The sequence below is a fragment of the Columba livia genome, chromosome 5, assembly GCF_036013475.1.
Source record: "Columba livia isolate bColLiv1 breed racing homer chromosome 5, bColLiv1.pat.W.v2, whole genome shotgun sequence".
NCBI lineage: Eukaryota > Metazoa > Chordata > Aves > Columbiformes > Columbidae > Columba > Columba livia.
The window spans coordinates 2,861,905-2,876,624 of record NC_088606.1 but is presented as its reverse complement, the minus strand read 5'-3'; the positions used below and the strand labels follow the sequence as shown (position 1 = coordinate 2,876,624).

The 14,720-nt window shown below is 54.9% G+C and overlaps 1 protein-coding gene across 6 annotated transcripts in view; it reads left to right on the top strand.

Annotated features, from left to right (window-relative positions):
• TRIM9 (tripartite motif containing 9) overlaps positions 1-13,387 on the top strand; it is a 65,794-nt gene extending 52,407 nt beyond the window's left edge. For 2 of the 6 annotated variants that reach the window (XM_065063063.1, XM_065063062.1), the window contains exons 8-13: positions 2,766-2,954; positions 5,640-5,681; positions 6,299-6,322; positions 7,743-8,046; positions 9,171-9,333; positions 11,649-13,387. In XM_065063063.1, the coding sequence (XP_064919135.1) occupies positions 2,766-2,954; positions 5,640-5,681; positions 6,299-6,322; positions 7,743-8,046; positions 9,171-9,333; positions 11,649-11,711 (785 nt within the window). In that variant the 3' untranslated portion in view covers positions 11,712-13,387. The remainder of the gene's footprint in view (positions 1-2,765; positions 2,955-5,639; positions 5,682-6,298; positions 6,323-7,742; positions 8,047-9,170; positions 9,334-11,648) is intronic. The other 4 variants (XM_065063068.1, XM_065063067.1, XM_065063065.1 and 1 more) reach the window with 3 other exon arrangements.
• The last annotated feature ends 1,333 nt before the right edge of the window (positions 13,388-14,720 follow it).

The following is a 14,720-nucleotide window of genomic DNA, read 5'->3' as shown; positions in this document are numbered from 1 at the left end:
AAAGTGAAATAAATTACGTTTGTGTGCGGCTTCTGGATATCCGAATAACTTGTTGAACAAAGCCACCTCACACATCACAGCTCTCGGTTTGGCTTTTATTACTGACCTTTACAGCAGCATCAGGCCTTTAAGTGCTATTTTGTCTGAAGTAGGCTTAGCTTTTCCCTTCAGCCGTGCTCAGTTTGTGCGGGAAGCGGGGACAAAAGAAGAGACAGGCTCAATGTGGAGAGAACATCTCTCTGAACGCAGCTGTAAGTGGTTTTGAGAAATCCTGCTTCGAGGGTGTTATTTAAAAGCTGGTTTCTGGTCTTGGCACACGAATCCGCAGCCTGTGGAAGTTAACTGGAGTCTTTCTTCTGCCTTCAGTGAGCAGTGAAATGGGCTGTAGAGGATGAGGGGGATTGAAACGTCTGGCAAAGTCCCAGCATCTGGAGAGAACAAAGATGAGAAGGGTTTAAAGCCCAGGTGAGCCAGCCAGCACATCGGGAATGTCCCACAGAAAGTCAGCAGGCACGTAAGCCTACAGCAAACTGCAGAGCACCTTCCCAGCCCGCGGCGTGGCACGTCTTCTGCTCATCCCAAGGGAATGATGTTTTCCAGCTCGGTTGGTGATGGCACTGCTGGGCTGTCCTTGTCCCTCAGGTGTCCCCGCAGCCTCCTGGGCTGGGCAGCCCCAGCTCTCCTGGGCTTTCCTCATCCAGCCAGTTCTCCAGCCTCTGGCCAGTCTCCTGCTGATTTTGGGACCAGGTCTGTTTTCCTCTCGACACGTTCCCATTTTCATCCTGCCCGCAGCCTCCTTGGAGCGGGCATGGAACAGGCTCTGAGAGGCTTTGCAGCATCCTTGTCTCTGGTCTCCTGGTCAGGCAAACAGATGCTCCCAGGACCAGGCACCTAATGCGATGGCAAGGAACCGAGGAGGAGACCTGCTTTTCTCTACAGGGATTTCTGAGATGGCTTCTGAGTCCATCCAAGGTTGTTTCTTTCCATGGGCTGTCCAGAAAGTTGGATGGTGGGATCAACTCGCTCCAGGAGGAGATGGAGCAGAAGAGCTCAGCAGTGCTGGAGGAGACTGTCCACCTGCTCCCCTGGCCCAGATCTGCCCTCTTGGCTGGTGCAGAGGTTTGACCTCCGTCCTGCCAAAACCTGCTGCTCCATTCTCACCCTTCCTTGGGTCTCTTTGCCCACACCTCAGCCCTTCCATTGGGCTGCTTGATGCCTCCAGCCCTGCTCTCCTGGGCAAGTGCTGCCTGTGTCTGTGCACCAAGAGCCAGCGCCGGGAAGAGCTTTGTCCCCCTTCTCCCTCCCTTGGCTCCCCCTTCTCTCATCTGCACTGAATCCCCAGTTTTAGGCATTGCTGCAGAGTTTCAAGGCAAACCTGCTTTTGGCTTCTTATTTCTTTGGTGAGACACAAGCCTTGGAGCAGAGGATCAGGGAGGAACACTGGGATTGTCACACTGTGCCCTGCTGTCCCCTCTCCCAGGTTCCCAAACTTGGCCAACTCTGCCAACACCACGAGCTCCCGGCTGCCTCTGCCACCCGCCAGAGCCGGGGATGTGACAGAGGGACTTGGTCACCACCCTTGACGAGTACCAGAAGCTTTCCTCTTCTTTCAAGCCCAGTTCCTCATCTGAGACCCAACTTCAAGGTCCTTAACGGCCATGGAGTGACCCTGAGCAGCAACCAGGGCTTTTTAAGCAGCAGCTTTTGGAAAGAAGTGAACACAAGGGGAAATACGCTGCGAGGAGCTAGAGGAACATCACATGCTCGTTAGGGAGAGCCATGAGCCTGGCTGCTCTTGGTAGTAGCTCCTCTCTTGGTAGGTGTTAGAGGCCACATCCCTCCCTAACCTTAAGCTCCATTTATTGAGCTGTTGTGCAATAATTTATCTGACCCCACTGATGCTCTTTGCTTCCACAGCCTCTGCAGCAGCAAGTTGCAGAAGTTACAAACCACTGTGCAAACACTTCCTTTTATTTGTTTTAACGTGATTTTCCAGCTCAGTCCGTATTTACAGCTGAGACAGCAAGGCTGGGGATACAGCGTCCAGGAGTTTATCTGATTTAGATGTGTGGAGGATGGTGGATCTTACATGTTCACGTTAACATATCCCTCAACAAGGCTAGGGAAGGAATTGCAGGAGGTGACTGGTAGCGGGGAACAGAAACCAATGACCTGAGAGGTTCCCCCTACTCTGACATTTAGCTGTGAATCACATGAGTTAAATTCTTACCGTAAGGCCCAGATGTGTTTTGACAGGTACAAAGGGAAACCAAGAACACAACATCCCGAACAACCTTTGAGTAAGGTGGGTGCTTGGTGGTGCTCAGGGTTCTGTAGCTCAGTACAGCCCTGCAAAGTGCCTTTCAGCATTACCAGCCAACTTTAACACCGGTAATTATTGTGCACAGAAAGCATGAGGTTTATTAAAGAACCATGGGAAGTGTGCATGGTAACGTGTGAATTTCTTTAGGTGCAGGGCTCACCTTAAAGAAAAGCGTATTGAATTTGTCACGGTGACACGGGAACATTTTGGAAGGTGAAAACAGCTTTATTGCCAATGCTGTCAGAGGCAAAGCTTTCCCGAGGGGTCTGGTGGGGTCGCACAGCACCATACATTCCTGCTCCACGCACCGTCCTGCAGCGGAGCAGGATCCATGCGTGCCGAAGCATCTGTGCTCCGCTCCGAGGGCTGGTCTTGGGCCGGGGGTGACAGCGTCCGGCAGACCCCATTTCTGATCTCGAGTTTGCATTGATCTTACGTTTAGACACGCAGTCAGAAGAACAGACCCTCCCTTTTCCAGTGCCTTTGGAGAGATCGCAGCTTCGTAGAATGAGTCCTTTCTCCTCCACCCTTAATCTACAACCCAGCTTTGCGGGGAGATCCTACTTTGAGCTAAGATCTTCGGCCCACCAGCTGAGCTTGCATTCTTCTTTACAGTCCCTGAATTCAGCCGGTGAGCCGAGTGCCTCTGGCATGTCCCCTTGCTCTGTGCTTCTGGGCATCTCCAAGATATTTGTTTCGTTTCGTTCTGTTGTGTTTTGTTTTTGCCCATGACATGCGGATGGCAGGGGGATCTCCTTCTGTTTGTCACTGGCCTGTTCCTGCCGCCCAGGGACGTTTTGGGGATGCAGTTCTCGTGGTGTCTTCATCTCTACGTACCAGCATGGGCAGCTTTAGGTGTGGGGTGATGGAGCAGCGCAGTAAATCCTTATGTGGGTGCTGTTTTTGGCAGGGCCTGGCTAGACCATTTCACCCAGCCAGCCGGCAGAGCAGATCCCTCATCTCTAGTTCACCTTGACCTTGTGTCTGGGACAGTCAGAAGAACAGCCCCTCCCTGGGAGAAACCTGTGGGGACATCTCGGGGATTTGCTTTCCCTGTACAGCCAGAAAGCTCAGCCTCTGCTGGGAGATTTGTTCTGTGAAATTCAGTTAGCTAGATTAAATCTAGATCCCTCTTAAGAAAGAAGCAAGTCAACATGCAAGCTGAGCACAGGACACACACGGACCTGCTGGAGAGGGGCCAGAGGAGCCACAGAAATGATCCGAGGCTGGAACAGCTCTGCTATGGGGACGGGCTGAGAGAGTTGGGGTGTTCAGCTGGAGAAGAGAAGCTCCAGGGAGACCTTATTGCGGCCTTTCTGGACTTAAAAGGGGCCAATGAGAAAGATAGGGACAGACTTTTGAGCAGAGCCTGTTGTGATAGGACAAGGGGTGATGGTTTTAAACTAAAGGAGGGAGATTCAAGCTTTACATGAGGAAGAAATTGTTGTCCCTGAGGGTGGTGAGAGCCTGGCCTAGGTTGGCCAGAGAGGTGGTGGCTGAACCATCCCTGGAGACATCCCAGGCCAGGCTGGACGGGGCTCTGAGCAACCTGAGCTGGTGAAGATGTCCCTGCTCACGGCAGGGTGGCACTGGGGGAGCTGGGGAGGTCCCTTCAACCCAAACCCTTCTGTGATTGTATGATTTTAAGCCCAGCTCACAGACCCCCTGCAGCCTGGCTTATTAAGACCCTGAAGACGTGGGTTCTCATCCACTCAGCTTTGAGCACTGGGCTCGGCTTTTTGCAAAACCAGACCTGATCATATCCAAGTCTTGTTTTCTGCAGAGCAGAGGAAACCCCTCCCGTGACACCTCGCTGGTCTGGCAGCTCCCACAAGCGCTGTGCTTGTCCGTGGGGCTGCGGTGGGACATAGGCAGCCCGGGCAGGATGAGTGACGGTATCGAGCAGCCCACGAAGGAACCACAGGGCATCTCTCCCAGCTGTTTTCTAACCACTCTTTGCACATCTGCCGTTGCTAAAGATCCTGGGCCCCGATTCTTCTACCACTCTGGATTTACACCACTCCAGTGGAGTAATTCACGGCTTTCTTTGGTGTAAGCCCAGGAAGAATGGGGGCCCCCGATTGTTTGATTTCCATCCCATAACCCAGAATGAGGAATGCTGCAGCATGACCCTTGCCAGAATAACCGGGGGACCCTGCAACTTTCTTTTCTTTGTGCTTTTTCTGTTCGTTTTTGGTTTGGTTTGGTTTTTCTTCTCATCGTACTGCTCTGCGCTAATGGCTTGAACTCTGTTTTGTTACGGACGTTTCTTATTTTGTGTCCGGTGTTACCGATATCTCCCGCGACGGCTGTGAGCAGCATTGTGTGTGCAGTCCGGGGTGGGGGGACAGGGCACAGCGGGGTGAAGGGTGCACCCGTGTGTCCGTGCTGTTTCGCACTCAGGTGAATTTGTATGGCAGGGATGCACAGGCACCTTGAAAATCACTCTTTGAGCTGCGACACGGGGCGCGATTCATTAAAACAGCCTGAGAGGTGACGCTTGGCATGGAGCACAACTGCAGCCAGATGCTTTCCCACCAACACGCACACCGGCAGGGTGAAAAGCCTCCTTCCTTGCCAGGGGAGAGCTGAAAACCAGCCACAAGACAGGGCTTTCCTTAAAATCCAGCACCCAACATGAATGCCCTCCGTGCAATGCCAATGTGGGGCTTCATAGAATAGTTTGGGTTGGAAAGGACCTTCGAAGGTCATCTAGTCCAACCCCTGCCATGAGCAGGGACATCGTGTTGCCCCCTAATCCTGGCCAAGCTCCTGGATCAGGACAAGCTCTGGATCCATCCCAGGAGGTGTTTCCAGCCTGGTCTCAGGAGGATGAAGGACACCCCAACACATCCTGCCCGTGCAGCTGCAGCCAAAGCTCCAGGCTGCTCTTCCATCAGTCCTTGTCCTCCAAGGAGTGTTGTTTTATTAAAGTGATTCAACTGAGGGTCAATCTAGAGAATACTTACCAAGCACCCAAGGTTTTCCACCAAGGCTAAAATTTCCTGCCCCTTTTCTGGTGGAAAGACCCGCGATTTGGCATCCCCAGCAGGCAGTGATCAGACTTGGTGCTTCCAAAGGCTACGATGGGACCTGGCGATGACAGAGCAGATGTTCCACACTGCCCTGAGCTGAGACTCACCAAAACAGCCGCACCCAGACTCACAGGTCCTATTTGTGACCCCTCTCCATGCTCTGGCTTTTAACGAATCAAGCCTCCCGTGGCTGCTTAGCTAATGGTTAAATACTCACGAGTGGTTTTCAGGTGGTTGTTGTTTCTTAGCTGTGATGTGTGAAATGTAGTATCTCTTTATAGGATGCAATTTTGACACACAAGGAACGCCTTACTCTCAATTGGGCAAGTATATTTATTACGATTATCTGCCACCTTGCTCCATATTGCTCGTATTTTTTTCTCTTTTTTTTAATCTTTAACTTTTCTTTGGCGGGCGAGCAGCATTTCTTGCTCATACCCTGACCCTCTGGGATGTCCTGGCAATAGGCAAATTTGGCAGAGGAATGGTCGTTGCTGTATGATGTAAAGGCATTTTAAATTTCATCCCTATAGCCTGAAGTCACCGCTCTGGAAGTGGCCCCATAATTAAGAACTGACCCTGCTGCTCAAAAGAATGGATATTCCAGTTCGTTAGGAGCACTTGAACGTGGGGCAAATGCCAAGGAGGTGATTAGCACCTCAGGAGATAATTGCAGTGAGCGCTGGTAACTCCTCACCTGTCCCCTTCAGACCTTCTGCAAGAATCAATCCCCTCCATTCCCCCAGGATAAGGAGCCTGTGTCCATCCCTGTGGGGCTCCCCCTTCCCTCTCTCCCCACTTTTATCCAAAATGCTAAAATTCAGGTCCGAGCGCCTGCTGGAAAAGCAGGCAAAGCAGGAATTGTTTCTCATTCCTTTTCTTTACCCAACTTTACGTGCTGTTTTCTCTCCTGCATGCCTTTCCTTGGGAATGACCACAGTTGACATTAAAAAAATGGTGGCAGGTACGGAATCGCCTCCGTCGAGTTGCGGAACTGGGGCGCCCGCATGCACGTGAGCTGTCTTGTGGAACGATCCAATAAATCAGTGAAGAAATCTCACCGGAGTGTTTTATTTTTCAAGGCGTATTTGCTCCTGCAAGCGTGAGAGTGTTTTGTGGATGTGTCAGTTCACGTTTCAGCTGGTTGATGGGGAACCGGGCTGGTGGCTTGTGACACCCTGTGCCTCAGTCTTGATGTGACACCGTGTCTGTCAGATTTGCAGTAACCGAGTCCTGTGCATTTAAAGCAGCAGCTGTACCGAGCCGTGGAGGTCTTGGGGTGTGTTGCAGCCTTTCCATCAGCTAGATGTTGTCCGACATGTGGCCGGTTGCTCCGCAGGGAGGTTTCTTGGTGTGATGTAGCATCTCTGTCAATGGAGATCTTTGGATGTGCTTTTGGTTCCCAGGACTGCCAGCCCTCAAATACACACACAGAGGAGCCACAGAAATGATCCGAGGCTGGAACAGCTCTGCTGGGGGGACAGGCTGAGAGAGTTGGGGTGTTCAGCTGGAGACGAGAAGCTCCGGGGAGACCTTAGTGCAGCCTTTCTGTACTTAAAAGGAGCCGATAAGAAAGATGGGGACAGACTTTTGAGCAGGGCCTGTTGCAATAGGACAAGGGGCGATGGTTTTAAACTAAAGGAGGAAGATACAGGCTGGACATGAGGAAGAAATTGTTGTCCCTGAGGGTGGTGAGAGCCTGGCCCAGGTTGGCCAGAGAGGTGGTAGATGAACCATCCCTGGAGACATCCCAGGCCAGGCTGGACGGGGCTCTGAGCAACCTGAGCTGGTGAGATGTCCCTGCTCATGGCAGGGGTGGCACTGGGGGAGCTGGGAAGGGCCCTTCAACCAAACTGTTCTGTGATTCTATGATTCTATCTGCTCCTTTTCAGTCCCCTTCCCACGCTGGGCCTGGCCCTGCAAACCATTCCTTGCATGAGTAACCCATAGTTGTAGAAATAAGTTAGGGAGCCTGGAGACCTGGATGGCATGGAATGTCAACTGTTAGGACCAGATTTTATGAGATCAGGATTCTTCAGGCTCATAAGATGAAACAGACAGACAGCAGGAGGGGATGGGACAGACAGACAGCAGGAGGGGATGGGACAGACAGGCAGCGGGGGCAGCAGCAAGAGCAAAACCAGTGTGAGTCCTGGCCGTAAAACCTCAGCCGTGCTGGCACCAGCTCACAGCATCCCCCAGGATGGGGGTGCCCTCCGGGAGCCCCCCAGCTCCGCAGCTCCCTGCCTGCTCCTGGCTGCGTCCCGGGCGGGCAGACCCGACGTCCTGCATGTCGCATGTGCTGTTCCGTGTCCGCTCCACGGGGCTCGGCCGCAACGGCCACCGTCCCGCCACACTAACCTTGTGCCGTTTGTGTGTTCCAGTTGCTTGGTTTTCTTTCGATCCGTCCTCTGCCCACGCTGACATCATCTTTTCTAATGACAACCTGACTGTCACCTGCAACAGCTATGATGACAGGGTGGTGCTGGGGAAAACGGGCTTTTCCAAAGGGCTCCATTACTGGGAGCTGTCGATCGATCGTTACGATAACCACCCTGACCCGGCCTTTGGCGTGGCACGCATCGACGTCCTCAAGGATGCCATGCTGGGCAAGGACGACAAGGCCTGGGCCATGTACGTGGACAATAACCGGAGCTGGTTCATGCACAACAATTCGCACACCAACAGGTACGTGGTCTGGAGCAGGGTCTTCCTTCCAGAGACCACAGCCCAAGGAAGAGCACACGGCTTTTCCAGTGGCACCTGCAGGTGCCCGCAGGGTGACATTGCTCCTTGTCCCCTCTGTTAGAGGATGTGCCCTTGCCCAAAGGGATGGACCGTCTTGGCCTCCTTGGGTCTGCCTTGCTCTAACTATTCCTTCCCTGTTGGAGCCACAGAAATGATCCGAGGCTGGAACAGCTCTGCTGGGAGGACAGGCTGAGAGAGTTGGGGTGTTCAGCTGGAGAACAGAAGCTCTGGGGAGACCTTGTTGTGGCCTTTCCGTATTTAAAAGGGGCCGATAAGAAAGATGGGGACAGATTTTTGCACAGGGCCTGTTGTGATAGGACAAGGGGTGATGGTTTAAACTAAAGGAGGGAGATTCAGGCCAGACATGAGGAAGAAATCGTTGGCCCTGAGGGTGGTGAGAGCCTGGCCCAGGTTGGCCAGAGAGGTGGTAGATGAACCATCCCTGGAGACATCCCAGGCCAGGCTGGACGGGGCTCTGAGCAACCTGAGCTGGTGAAGATGTCCCTGCTCATGGCAGGGGGGACACTGGGGGAGCTGGGGAGGTCCCTTCAGCCCAAACCATCCTGTGATTCTTTGACTGTTTCTGTGTTGACTCTTCCCCAAGCCTGCATGGCACCACTCCTGTGCTGCACCCCCTTCCCATTAACACCCAAAGCTCATGCAATGAGAAAACAGCGTTTGCTTTCATCCCTGCACCACAGTTCTTCCTTGCTTTCCCTGTGGGCCAGCAAAGCTGGGAGCTTTGAAGCTTGTGGTAGGTTGAGGGGAGCCTGGTGTCACCTTCCTGCAGCCTCAAGAGACATTCCCTGATGGGTCAGCAGGTTTTGGAGTGAACCCTGCAGCTTTGCTGCCCTGGGACACTTGCTCCCTCCCATGGTTGTGTTCCTGTGGCTGCTCTGGTAGGTGGCTTTGACCCTGGGGACACCACAGCAAACAGAGCGACCTCTGTAGGGGGCTTGAGGAGGAGGCCGGAATGGGTGAAGGTCCATGGGCTGAACCCTGAGCCAGGAGCAGAAGGGACATTACTCCACAGAGATGTTCTGATGTTCTTCTTGCCCCCACAGAACCGAGGGTGGGATAACGAAAGGTGCCACGGTGGGAGTGCTGCTGGATCTGACCAGGAGGACCTTGACGTTCTCCATCAACGAGGACCAGCAAGGGCCTGTTGCCTTCGAGAACCTGGAGGGCCTCTTCTTCCCCGCAGTCAGCCTCAACAGGAACGTCCAGGTACGCGCTCTGACCGCGCTCTCCGGAGCACCGCTGTCACCGCAGCGTGGGCTGATGCTCATCAAAATGGGGACTTGGTGGAGTGGTGGCTTGGCAAAAGCTAAACTTACACCCTAAACTGCCTGCAAGTCTAAAATCAGGACATGCCTTCCTGCAGCTGCTGCGTCCCGCTCCCCACTCCAGGTTTCTCCATCCGGGAAGCACCAGGGTTCTCCAGCCCTCCCTGGTTGATGGGTGTGACAGCTCCATCTCCTGGTACTACCCCCAGGAGCCTCACCAGCTCTGGCAGCTCTCCCAGGACCCAGCCAGGAGCAGTACCAGGGTCAAGGGCACCTTTTAAAGCCTATTTTCCTCTGAGGAGTTTCAAACCCCTCTTCTCTCGCTCTCTCCCAAGCTCTCCGCTCTCCTGAACATCACCAAGCAGTGGCTCCCTTGGCCTGTCTGGTATTTCCATCTTCTGTTTTTCTTCTCACTGATCCCATCCCTGCTCTCGTCTCACCCAGCGAGTCTTCTGCACTCACCAAACCTGACTTAGTCACATCCACTCTGTCCACTTGCACCTCCAGCCCTGCACGAGTGCCCGGGCACATCCTAGGACACCTTGCACCTCGTCACCAAGGCAGTGACACTTTTCCAGCAGCACAGAAGTTGGGTGGTACCATCCCAAACCCTGGCAGCATCCCTGCCCAAGTGTCCCACCCCAAGGGCTTTGCAGGCAGGGGAGTCCCCTAGCTCAGAGAAATTAGGAGAGATTAATTTAATTAGGAAAAATTAAAGAAGCCTGACTTATCCACGCTGTTTCCAAAACCTCCTGCTCTGTGCTGGGTTTAATTCCTACCACGATCCTCTACACAGCCCTAAGAGACGAGCGCGTTTCTGGAGCCCCTCTGCTTTTGGACAGTTCTCAGGGCAAGGCAGAGCTTAAACCCCCTGGCAACAAAGAAGTCCCACAGAACGTTGCTTAAAGGCTGCTAATAAACTCCAGCCATTCATTATCCTTCTTCAAAGGTATATGAGTAATTAAAAATTACTCTAATTAGGAGGGAAATAATTGTGTTTTAGACAAAGTTTCTATAAATCTATATCTGAAGGGGAAAATGCTGCTGTTCCAACAAAAGAAGGAATTGTGCTTTCGTCCCAAATTAAAGTACTTGTGAAGGGAACTGAATTACCCCTTCCCACGGACCGGGGTTTTCCTAGACAGAGTGAGCGTCACATCCCTGGTATTTCTGTCACTGTCCCTTTGTCCCCATGTTGCAGCCTCTGCCGCATCGCTCCCCATCCCCGGAGGATGCTGAGCTGAGCACCTCACTCCCACTTTGCACCTGAGCTTTCCCCCAGTGTCCCCGCGGCAAAGGTCCTTCCTCCCACCCTGCTCATCTTGGTGGCTTCTCGGAGGTCTCCTGCACTGAGCACCTTTGCTGTCCTTCAGTCCCCTCCGTACCCTGTTGTCCTGCCCATCTGCAGAAAGTCACGACTGTTGCCGTGTCCCACCTGCCAGCTGTTGGATCCGTCTGCAGCAACTGGGAGTATTTGGGGATTGATACCACTGGCACCAGCAGTGCCAGTTCACACTGGAGTGGTGTAGGGCTCCTGCAGTGCAGTGAGATGGAGCCACCACCGTGGTCCTGGGGACAACCTCAGCACCCCCCGACCCCACAGCAGCGGGGAGGATGCGTGACAGAGCAGGAGGAGCACTGGGCTCCCCAGAATGTCTCTGTTCCCATCCCTCAGCACAGGACACACATGGACCTGCTGGAGCGGGGCCAGAGGAGCCACAGAAATGATGCGAGGCTGGAACAGCTCTGCTGGGAGGACAGGCTGAGAGAGTTGGGGTGTTCAGCTGGAGAAGAGAAGCTCCAGGGAGACCTTATTATGGCATCTCCATACTTAAAAGGGGCCCATAAGAAAGATGGGGACAGACTTTTGAGCAGGGCCTGTTGCAATAGGACAAGGGGTGATGGTTTTAAACTAAAGGAGGGAGATTCAGGCTGGACATGAGGAAGAAATTGTTGCCCTGAGGGTGGTGAGAGCCTGGCCCAGGTTGGGCAGAGAGGTGGTAGATGAACCATCCCTGGAGACATCCCAGGCCAGGCTGGACGGGGCTCTGAGCAACCTGAGCTGCTGAAGATGTCCCTGCTCATGGCAGGGGGGGCACTGGGGGAGCTGGGAACGTCCCTTCAACCCAAACTATGATCCTGCCCTCCCCAGGTGCTGCTCCTGCCCTCCCTGGGGTTGATGTGCCAGCTGCTGTGCCATGAGCTGTCCCACCAGGCTCAAAGGGATGCTGCTGAGCCCTGTGTCTCTCATTGCAGGTGACACTACACACCGGCCTGCCGGTCCCTGAATTCTACGCTTCACGCTCGGCCATGCCCTGAGGACACTCCTGGAGCCGGCTGGCTCTTCTCAGGATGAGAGGAGCGAGCCCGTTCCCTCCTGCAGGATGAAGCTGAACTCCGAGCCACCAGGTCCCTGCTCGGCCACCATGTCCCTGCTCAGCCACAGGGTCCCTTCTTGGCCACCACGTCCCTGCTTGGCCACCAGGTCCCTGCTCAGCCACAGGGTCCCTTCTTGGCCACCACGTCCCTGCTCGGCCACCGGTCCCTGCTCAGCCACAGGGTCCCTGCTTGGCCACCAGGTCCCCACTCGGCTACCAGCCGGAGACAGGGAGGCAAAGTGGGAAGGAAGAACCCGGCTTTTGGCCGTCTCCGATCGCCGCCCTCCCGCGCTGTCCTGTGTGTGTGCGCTTCGCTGTTTAGCTCTTTTTGGCTGATGAAGTACCTAGGTAGCCTGAGGTGTTCCTTGTGTCCGCTTTTAGGTTTGGTTTTATTGATTTGAGTTGGGGTTCCGGCGGGGGAGGGAGCAGTTTCATCTCATTTGGCAGAGCGCTTTCCCCTCTCCTGGGGCTGGCCAGAGGGACCCCTGCCCCGGGAGAGCTGCCCCCCACACCAGCCCCATTTATTTTGCAGGACATTCCTTCCCCCCGTGGCCTTTCTTGCAGAGCACCCTCGGTCCTGTCTAGAGGTGGGTCCTGGATTACCAGTCAGTCCCCGTGTCCTTACCAAAACGCCCAGCCCTGTCTCTTGTCCCCCTAGAGATGTTTCTGTGGGGCAGGGGGTGCCAGCAGACCCTCGGTCCGGCACCGAGCACCCCTTCAGTGCTCTCCCCACAGCCCCGCACGGGTGCCACAGCCATACGCCGGAGAGCCCTCACCGGGCTCTTTGGAGATTATCATTTATTTTTTTATAGTTGCCGTATAAAGCCTAGCCTTAAATACTACCTGATAGTGTCCTTCCGTTCACAGGAGAATTCATTCTGCAGCGAGGGTCTGACAGGGAGCCCGGCGTCGGGGATGGGGATGCGGACAGGGATGTGGATGGGGATGAGGATGAGGATGGGGATGGGGAGGAAGGAGAGCTGGCCACAGCCCTGCCACACACTCAGGAATCCGTGCCCGCTGCCCTGCGCCTCCGCTCCCTTGCCCAACTTTCTGGTAATTCAGGAGAGGATCAGGAGCCCGTGGGCGCCGTGCCTGGTGCCGGCCCCCGTTCCCGTGCCGAGGGCGCCCGCATGCGCATGTCCCCACGCTTGGCTTTTCGGTCCCTTGCTCTCCCCCGGGGCCGGGGGGGAGCTCCGGGAGCACCGGTCCAGCAGAAAGACCAGTGTACATAGACCATTCCCTTCCAGCGTGCCCTCCTCTAGGCCGGTCTCATGCGTTCCCTTGTCGCTCTAGTATTAAGTTTACCTAATTTATTGGATGGGTGCTATCTCGTTGACTCACACCGAGGAGCTTCTCTGAGCTGCAGGAGAGCCGCGTTGCGGGACAACGCCGAGCAGCTCTTTGGTGATTCCCAAGGAGCCCCCGTGGCCGGCTCACCCGGGGCTCCTCTCCCCACCCTTCTCCCCCGTTCTTTAGGATGTTCATGGTGCTTATTAGACTCCCAGTGATTGTAAGACGTCGTTCCCCCTGTACCGCGATGATCGCTGCATACAGCCGCTGTACTGAAGAGAAGTGTCATGTTTGCTGTTCTAATAAAGGACTTTTACGAGAGAAGGGCAGAGCTTCCCGGAGTATCTCTGCGCCGCCGCAGCCCCTAGCTTCGGTTCCCATCTTATCCCCCGAGCAGTGCGGGTCACCGCAACACCCTGCACGTCCCGCACTGTCCCTCTCGGGTGATGGCAGCAGAGAATGGGCAGAACTCGGTTTATGGGAGGGAGGGGGCGCAGGTGCTGGATGAAACCCAGCGCTGCAGTGGCACCATGACATGATGGAGGGGTGGGGGGAGCTCGTGCCACTGTGTCCCCTTCCCCAGCATGGCAGCACCCTCTCCCCATCATGGTGCTGTGACAACTTTTGTCTTCCACCCATGACCAGGAGATGCCCCAGGAGGGAGACAGGTCATTGCAAACCCCATGTTGTGCCTGTGGGCTCTCAGGGAGCTAACCCAGCCATGAACCCCAAGTCCAGCAGCCCCACATCCTCCCCAGCCTTTTCCTGACCCTTTCCCTTCCCCAGCACACTCCCATCTCCGTTCTTGTGCATGAGCAGCAGCAACAATTCCCCGTTCCCAGTGTGGGTGCTGAGCTGGGACACTGGGAGAAGGAGGGGGCAGCTCACGGGGCCCACTCGGGGCTCCCCACGCCTGCAGCCATCAGCAGCGGGATTTGGGGGGCCAGGGGACAGCCCTGGGTGCCAAGGAGCTGGGATGGAAGGAAGGAGGGAGGAATTACCTTGGCTGGATACCGAGCAGCATCCACCCCTAAACCAGTCCCTGCCCAGAGACCCATCCAGGCTGAGAGAAGGTGGCAAGGACCAGATGGGCAAGAGAGATAAAATGATTAGAAATCACAAGATGTCAAGAAGGGAAGGAGCCCAGCATTGTGCTGGCAGCATTCAAATCCCTGTGGGGGGTTGTTCTTCCAGAAAGAGGGGAAATGCTGAGGGGTGAGTGGTGTTGGGGCTATTTCCAAAGGAAAAGCAAGGGCAGCGCTCCCAGGGGCCTGGGATGGACTCGCTGTTGGGATATCAGCAACTCTCAGTGTTCTCAGGGTGCCCCAGGAGAGGTTTTCAACGCGCGGCCTCTGAGCTCATCGCGGGCTGGAGTCCAGGGCTAAAGAGAAACCGCTAATGCATTAAGTGCCTTTGCGTCTCAGAACAATGCTTGTCCCTTTCAGAGACGGAATGTGCCCTGGACACCAGAGATAAGGGAAATTCCATCCTCACTGCAGCATGTTGAAGCCAGACTGCAAGTCATGCGCGGTGGGAGAGAACAACCTGAGCAGAGGACACCAGCCACCCAGGGATGGGTGAGGGCAGAGACACCAGCTGCATCCCGGCTTTAACTTGGAATAGAGCAGGGCTGGGGGTCTCAGGCTGCCCAAACCCC